Source organism: Sinocyclocheilus rhinocerous, unplaced genomic scaffold, assembly GCF_001515625.1.
Source record: "Sinocyclocheilus rhinocerous isolate Xijiao unplaced genomic scaffold, SAMN03320098_v1.1 scaffold1759, whole genome shotgun sequence".
Taxonomy (NCBI): domain Eukaryota; kingdom Metazoa; phylum Chordata; class Actinopteri; order Cypriniformes; family Cyprinidae; genus Sinocyclocheilus; species Sinocyclocheilus rhinocerous.
The window spans coordinates 11,551-20,578 of record NW_015633177.1 but is presented as its reverse complement, the minus strand read 5'-3'; the positions used below and the strand labels follow the sequence as shown (position 1 = coordinate 20,578).

General features: G+C 38.2%; 1 protein-coding gene across 1 annotated transcript in view; it reads left to right on the top strand.

Annotated features, from left to right (window-relative positions):
- Nucleotides 1-7,292, top strand: part of LOC107743359 (NEDD4-binding protein 1-like) — a 12,765-nt gene extending 5,473 nt beyond the window's left edge. Inside the window, exons 3-7 of the mRNA XM_016556538.1 lie at nt 4,033-4,163; nt 4,285-4,381; nt 4,927-5,034; nt 5,676-5,777; nt 5,880-7,292. Of these exons, the coding sequence (XP_016412024.1) occupies nt 4,033-4,163; nt 4,285-4,381; nt 4,927-5,034; nt 5,676-5,777; nt 5,880-6,186 (745 nt within the window). The 3' untranslated portion in view covers nt 6,187-7,292. The remainder of the gene's footprint in view (nt 1-4,032; nt 4,164-4,284; nt 4,382-4,926; nt 5,035-5,675; nt 5,778-5,879) is intronic.
- The last annotated feature ends 1,736 nt before the right edge of the window (nt 7,293-9,028 follow it).

Here is a 9,028-nt window from a genome sequence, read left to right as displayed (position 1 = left end):
TACTTATATTATCAAAATTCGAATTATATTCGAATTTAAAAAGCATAATTTCAGTTAGGGTGAAGAAAAGCTTTTGGCTTCTCTTCTGAGGTCACAAGAGGGCACATCGAGCAAAATATTACTAATGCAGTACGTTTATTCAAAGCATAAGATAACATGACTATCTGTGAAAAAAGTGCATAATGTTTAATGTTTATAAACCAATTATAATTAATTAAGTTGCATAAACAACCATAAACAAAACAGCATCATGTATCTATGCATAGTTTAATACAAAGGGTGGAAAGCCAATCACACAGAGTACATTTTTCATTTTTAAAAATTGAGATGCAGTGGGATGGGGGGAAAAAACACCATAAAGTCTCGATATATGTTAAATTGCATGAATTTTACATGGCTTTCAAAACATGCGGCTCCTTTGTGCGAGATGCAAGTGCAATGGTAATAGATGTCCCTCTAGAAAATGCGTGAAATATGTGTTCTGTGTGAACGGCTTGGTTTCTGTTTTGATGTAAACAAGATCTTCTCCGCATTGATGTTCTCTTTTTCCGCAATATTTTTAATGAACAACACAGCAGCGCTCCATCTAGTGGCTTCAACTGGATAGGCTAACAAAAACATTATAATGCAACGACCCTTACATCGTCATCGCATCTAGTGCGCCACTGATAAGGCTGCCTAAATGTGGATTTTTATTTTAAATTCGACGAATATTCGAAATTCGAAAAAAAAATTGACAGCCCTAGTTGGAGTTGACAGATTTCACAAGAAATCACCTAGTGTATAGTGTGCAAAGATTTTTTTTAGCTTTAGACTATGATTCCATCCAGTCTGTGAATACCACAAGAGCTTGTAACACTCCAAAGAGAAAGGAAAAAATGAAATTGCATCATATGACCCCTTTAATATTTTAGTTTGCTGTGTTCAGAGCAACTTGAAGGTCATTGCTGAAAGTAGTTGAAAAACTAGAAAGTAGTGTGTGATCCTCATATATTTAGTTCATGATGCCCCAGTTTTTTTTGGTAAACATTTCCAAATTCAGCAAGTGTATGATGCCTAGTGTTTTACAGTCTGTTCAGGTTTTAGTTGTGTAGTGTATTCCAGCCTTCACTTATCCTCATTATTTTTGGTGATTTTATATATTTGACATTTGCTAGCAATAACCATTTACACAAAGGTCAAATTTAAAGTCTTCAAAAATCTCCCCACTTTGTCAGTTCCAAATTGTAATGGCAGCTTTGTCAATGGATAGTAAACATTTATTTTTTAGTTCTTTTGTTGTCTAAAATAAAACTATGAGTACAACTCATTTGCTATCATTTAATTTCATTATATATATTGACATTATAATTGGCATCAGCCACCCAGCTTTCTAGATTCCAGTACTTGAAAAGATTTAGAAGTTGGTTGACAGCATAAGTTACTGTAAAACTCCCAAAATTACCAAAAAGCACCATAAATGTAGCCTATTGAAAGTCGTTTGAAAGCACAAAAGTTTTGTGTGAAGAACACTGAAATTTCTGCATTATTTCTGCAATTTCTCACAGAGTCTATCGTATAGCTTGAAGACTTGAAGGGGGCTTGACAGATCCTTGTCACTGCTGCTTTCATTGTTTGAAAATGAACATTCTTCAGAATTTCTCCTTTTGTGTTCCTTGGGATAATGAAAAGCATGATGATGAGTAAATTACCTAAACTTTAAATGATGCATTTAGTATTTCGAGTTCAGCATTTGAATAATTCTTATATTATGAAACCATTGTAAAGGACAGGTGTGACTGATGCTTTTTTTGGAGACTATTTGAGGGAGTGTGAAAACGTTGGTGTTGTTGAGTGTGTAAGTGCCCATAAAGGTTAAAGTAAGTCACTTCCAGTAAGCTCTGTGTGTGTTAATGAACTGTAGTATGTAAGTGTTTGTGTTTGAAAACCTAAAACCAGGTGCAACCCCCTTTTTCCTTTCTGCATAGCAGTATCTGTCTTTCTCATCCACACCCCCTTCCTCCCTCCTTCCCTCCCATGTAAAAGGCAACCTCTCTGTGGGTCTCTCCCTTTGTCAGCCCCCTATTTGGCCCTTTAAGTTACCGGAGGTGACTGCGCTTCTTAGAAGTACTAAAATGGAAACTGAGGTGTTATACAGGGGTAAAGAAAAGGATATCGTTTTAGACCCTACTAGTGAAGTCAGAGAATAGAAAGGTATATCGTGGGGTAAGGTGTCAGGTGGGATTTTTTTTAATACTGTAAGACCTTTACCTCAACAAAACACGTAGGCATATACTAGAAAGATCTGAAACATAGTGTATTCTTGAGTTTTGAAGAAATGTTCCCACTCAAATTATAGCAAGAAACAAAAGGGCAACGTGTAATGCGAAGGTTGTCCTTTGCTACTCAAGAAAACAAAGTCATTTAGAAAGCTATGGACTGCTGCAGAACGCTCATACCTGAACTAATTATACCATATTATCCATGCAGAGCACTGAACAGTCAGTCTATCGCATGTTCAGCCAGTCTTAAAGGCAGCAGCTCACCCAGGGTTTCTCATGGCTGATTTGTATGCTTGCATGATATTTTAGATCTAAATCTTCAGGTGAAATCTTGTTGCCATAGCAGCCCAAATATGCAGTTACCAAGAACCACTGCCACAGCAGATAGGAGGGATCTCAATATCTTGCATTTGAAGATGAAAGTCACTGCGAAGGAGAGGTCATAGGTCGTGGACTGAAACTGGTGCTGTGTATATACAGTTCATGTTCCTGCTGTAATGATGTTGCTTTGGCCTGGCACGAATCCCGGATTTGGTACAGTTTCATTTCTCATTTCACAGTTTTCTCAGGTAGTATGATTGTTTTGAAATGAAAGGTTCCTCACACCTATCTACACTGAAACGAAATGGCGCCTCGCCTATTTTACTAAGTCTGTAGTATTTTAAAAAGTCTCTAGTCTGTACTGACACAGTCTAGAGTCATTTCGGACAAAGGACTACATTTACAGGTCAATTCTTGAGGTCTTACCTGTCCTGTCGTGTACATAATCAGGTCAGAGTCTACAATCACTGGATAAGATCTTCATATGGATGAGTTAGAGATGAACCACATGGGGGTTTTTTTATTTGGTGTTTTTTGTCAGAAATACAAGGGAGAAATGAAAGGTTTTTTTTTTTTTGCATATTTAGCAATTTACATTTCCAGACTGGGAAAGTTATCTGACTCTTTACGTCAGCGGTCGTTGATTTTGTAACCCTTCCTGTTTAAAATAACTTTCTCTCGTAGAGGGAACTTCCCTGTGACCCCTCTGTGGTTCAGTTTGTGTGTCTGTGACTGTGTGTGGACTGGGGGGGGATTGTAGACGGCTGCACATCTGTATGCGTGTGTCATTTTGTCTGAGCGTTTTGAATGGATGGAGATGTGTGTCTATTTTTGCACTCTTTTGCGTCAGTTGTGTCTAATCAAGACTTGACGAGGTAAAAGGAAGTACATTTTCTAGCACTGTTCTCAAATGCATTTACATATGTACTTATCTCTCTATCAGTGGTAGATGCATTGTGAAATTAAATGCAGAGCTGTTTCCTGATCGAGCAAATTGATATTCAGAAGGGGACTTTTGTCTTTTTAATCAGCCCTCTAGTTTAATTTAGCATGTTTGAATGTGAATGAATTACACCTCTTATACATTTTACTGCATAAGGGAATATATTGTATACTGCCTAGTAATTGAAAATTCTGGATACAGAATGCAGTGATAAATGTTCAAAAAACAGCAGTGTTACACTGTTTTCAAATGACCTCACTACATGGTTTATTTATGGCTGCACATCCGTAAATGGAAAGTAAAGTGGAAACATTGTGGGCTACAGTATCCCACTCAATGCACTACATTTTGACAAAAGCAGTAGGTCCTCCAAACCTTCCATGTACACAGAAAAGGTTAACTCTGCACAACGTATGTCTAGATACTGCTAAAATTGTAGGAGTAGTTTGATAGCATGCTATTCCAAAACTGGTTATGACCTTTCACTTCCCTGTTTGCTCTCACTAGACATGGACTCCATCGAATCTTTTCTTGTCGTGGAATCGCCATCGCTGTAGAGGCCTTTTGGCGCCGAGGGCACCGTGAAATCACTGTCTTTGTTCCTCAGTGGAGACAGAAAAAAGACCCCAACATCACTGGTAGGAGTTCAGTTTCCTTCTGTCATTAGACCAGCAATATATATATATATATATATATATATATATAATTTGACTTGAAATTTATAGTCAGAAATGTGACATATTACATATATTGTTGCAGAACAACACTTTCTGACCCAGCTGGAAAACTTGCGACTCCTTTCTTTCACTCCATCTAGAGAAGTGTGTGGGCAGAGAATTTCCTCCCATGATGACAGGTACAAGATCCAGCCGCTAAAAAGTCATCTAGAACACAAGTCTGTTCCTGAACACATTACCAGACAAAATAGTATTTAACTTGTGGCTTAGATTCATTTGCATACTGATTTTCAATAATGTTTCTGGAAATCACACAAATGTACTCCGTGTGTATAAAAGATGTCTACGCACAAAATAGAGATGGGATATCAAAGTGCATAAACCATTTCCCATGCACACATCGGAGTTTACAAAAAATAAAGTAGATATAGAAATATGCACACTGCATATTGTCTCTTGTATCGGCACAGATATTTACAGACATATATTTTCAGTGTGTGTCATCTGTTTTCCTATCTGGATGCCGATATGAATATGGAAATTATATGCCGATGAAATCATGCATAATAAAAACAGGTGTTGTGTGCTCCATTTAATGGTTATTTCAAGAGCAAGTGGGTAGAATTGGAAAATCTGAGAACTTTGAGGATGAAATCTACACAATGTTTTATACATGCCCTAGGTTTTTCTCGATGCCCTGCTTGATCTATGACCTTCTTCACAGATTCCTACTTCATCTGGCTGAGAAGACAGGTGGGGTTATCGTCACCAATGACAACCTGAGGGACTTTGTGAACCAGTCAGAAGCGTGGAGAAGGATTATTCAGGAGAGGTAAGAAGAACACCTTTACAGCAAGATGTCCAGAACACCATCAGTGCTTTTTTTTCTAATAACATACACTACTATTCCAAAGTTTTGGTGTCAGAAAGAAATAAATTATTTTATTCAGCAGGGACATATTAAACTGACAGTCAAGACGTACAATTTTTTTATTATTATTATTATTTTTTTTTAGCACTTTCAAATAAATACTGTTTAAATAATGATATAAATAAATAAATAATGCTGTTCTTTTGAATGTTCTCAATCCTGATATCGGTTTCCACAAAAATATTAAGCAGGACAGCTGCATCCAACACTGATAATAATAATCAATGTTTCTTGAGCACAAATCAGCATATCATGTGACACTCATAACTGGAGTAATGTTACTGAAAATTCAGCTTTGCCACCACAGGTATAACTAACATTTTAAAATATATTAAAATAGAAAACAGTTCTTTTAAACTGTAATAATATTTCACACTTTTGAAAGTAAATGCAGCCTTGGGCAATAGGGTCTGGTTGAGACTTGAGAAGCCATAAAAAAAACTTATTGACACCAAACATTTGAACGATAGTGTACATTGATGTGTTATGTGTGCTCAGTTAACGTTTGCTCAGATTTAGAGCTCACTGTATGGATTTTTCAGACTCTTACAGTTCACCTTTGTAGAAGATCACTTTATGATCCCAGATGACCCACTTGGAAAGAATGGACCTCACCTAGATGAGTTTCTATTTAAAGACCGTCGGTGAGTTCGAAAACTAACATTTTTCCTTAAAATAATACCCAGCAGTGGTTATCACACATTCCTAGTCTCGTCTGTTACTCAAACTTTTCTGTCCTCTCACAGAGGTAGTCCCATAATGGCCCCACCAAGGACAGACCTTCGGGCAACCCCTTCAGTATACGCCTCGGCAGCGCAGTCCACAGCACATCCCTCTTCCCCTTCCCACTGGCCACACTCTGGACCTCCAGACTGGCACCTTCCTCGACTGTCCCCTTCTCCACCTCCACAGCGGTCACCCTCAGAAACCACAGAGCTCAAAAGGAAATTGTACGACATCTTTCCTGACCAAAAGCAGCGTATTGACCGTATCCTCAGCGACAACCCATATATGAGGGACCTGAATGCTCTGTCGGGCCTTTTGCTGGGCTGACACTTTTACACCCAAAATTGTGGTTTTCACTCTTGTGCATGGAGGTCACAGGGCTTTTTTCATTATTAAGGAATATCATGATGGAAAAGCGCTGCTACAAGCTTTTATTTGTTCAAGGGACTTTGTTCAAGCTTTTATTTGTTCCATCAACTAATTTAGATTATGATATCCGGGGCCCTCTGATCGACTGCAAGCACAAAAACCTAAGTTATAAGTTGTTTAATCACTTTAAATATACGAGAATGTACAGTCCGAATGGCATATATTTGATGTAAATATTTGTGAACACAACACAGTTGTTTTGAACTGGCTTTGCTTTAATTACTGCTGAAGGACAATTTTGATTTGCAGTTTTTGATATGATTGTGCTTTATCTAATTTCTGTTTTTGTAAATATTGACATTATTGAGCCAAATGAGTACTAGTTTCCAGTCACTCAAAGTGCCCCACTGAAGTGCCCTGTCATCTGCTTGCAGGACAAAATTGCTCATTTCCTGTTCACTAATTTTAGTTCCCGTTAATTTTGGTGATGGTGACAAATTGCTATGCTGTTTCTAGGAATCCCTGGAGACCCCCTTGTATCACCCAAGAGACTGTGAAACAGTTAAATGGTTTAAAAAGTTTCCAGATTACTCAGTGACCTGGCACGTCCCTTCCTCTGCCCTGTTGTGCAAGTCACCATCTTTTAATATCAGACAGGAAACCAAAGCTGTCATTGATGTAAACCTTTGTCCCAGTTTTGACCACCAGAGGGCACTGTGGGATTGCTAGCCCTTACCAACCTCATTATGTAATGGAAGACGGAACATAAACAAAATGCAATTTCACAGTTGAAAAACATTATTTTAGAGCATCTTATTGCCACTAAAATGCATTTTCACTGTTATTGTTACTGCATCAGCTTTTCCCTGTCTCTGAAATATGTGCAGCGTTGAACTTTGTGAATTGGTATTCAATTTTGGGAATGAAAATGCATAGGCGTTAAACCCACGGAAGCGTCACAGACTCGGCAGGCACTGTGGGTATCTCACAGTATGGCTGCTGAAAACCTTTTTCTTTTTCTGGAAGGCAGTGTTAATAAAGGCCAATTATGTGTTTATCAGGAATTATGTGGTCTGTGCTTGTTTTGTGGTCTCATACTGACAATCAAACAGTTAGCATGAACCATGGTTTCTGCAGGTCATGAAAAGGTCTTTAAAAGTCTTAATTCACCTTTTCACAAATTAAGACCTAAAAAGGTCTTAAATCAGGTCTTAAATTCATAAAGTCCTGGCATTAAATGTTGCAGACATTGCTAAAAATAAATATTTTTCTCTGTGTTTTTGTCTGCTTTTCTAGCTAAACATCCTCCAACCTTAATCAAACACACCTGAACAAGCTAATCAATATCTTCAGTATCACTAGAAAGCTACAGACAGGTGTGTTTGATTAGGGTTGGAGCTAAACTCTGCAGGACAGTGGACCTCCAGGACTGAAGTTGCCCATCCCTGGCCTAGAGAGTCGAACTTGTAATCGAAGGTTGCAGGTTCGTGTCTCAGTATTGGCAAGAATTGTAGGTGGGGGAGTAAATGAACAGCACTCTCTTCAACCTTCAATAACCATGACTGAGGTGCCCTTGAGCAAGGCACTGAACCCCCAATTCCTCCCCGGGCACTGCAGCGAAATTGGCTGCCCACTGCTCCGAGTGTTTGTTCTTAGGGGTAGGGTTGGTGTAGGGCAATAGAATATACGGTCTGTACAGTATAAAAAAACATTATGCCTATGGGATGTCCCCACTTTTCACAAAAACAAACCTGTGTGTGTGTGTGTGTGTTCACTACAGTGTGTGTGCACTTGGATGGTTTAAATGCAGAGCACAAGTTCTGAGTATGGGACACCATACTTGGCCACACGTCACTCACTCACTCACGCATAGTTTAATATGAATGGTATTGAGTTGAACTGACAGTAGGGGGCGACATCGCAGTTTTTTTAAAGACTGCGCTCATACAAATGTACTAGTCAATCCTTTCTACTCATGTATGTTGATATAAGAGTACGTTACGTTTTTGCAAGTGTGTGTGTTTTTATTTATTTATTTATTTATTTTTGCCTCTGCAATATCAGTATATAATGTTCGGCTTTCTTGAACCAACATCTTTGAATATACTCCAAATAATTTTTGTCCTTCCTTTGTGACCTCACACAGCTCAGGTTCTCTAAAGTTGTGTAAGATGAGCAAACTAAAACCTACCCTATTATGCAAACCTGCACGCCTTTAGCGGAATTTGACTGGTCAACAGAATGCTGTTGCAATGTTTGGGGAAAAAAGTCTTGACTTTTGTGAAAGCATAATAGAAAATGTTTAAGACATAATGCATATGGGCATGATCTCTCACTGTTTAAGAACACTGAATTTTTTAACTTTTAATATGTTCCCTTTGTTCATTTGGCCTCTGTTTATCTGTATCTATTTAAATGTTAATTAGTTTCAGCATATGTTTGTAATCAGCTTTAAGCATACATTAGCCACTGTTTAGTCATGAGTGAAAAAGTGTTTTGAAGAAAATAGGGGATTGATTGGGGAACCTAAACAGTTCTGTTTCCCATCTGTTCCCACTCTGTCCCTTTTTCTGTCGAACACAGCGAGAAAACAAAACGTTCTTTCAGTCATGGGCGGGTGGTTCAAATACCATCAACATTCCAGAAAAGCTCAGCATTCTAAGGACACAGAATTTCTCCTCCCCAATTGCTTGCTTCCTTAAACCTACTGAAATTTCCTCCATCGCCTTTAATCTCCAACTTTCTCTCTCCTTTTAGTTGGTTGGCATGCTTACATAACTTGTAAAATTAATCCCTACCA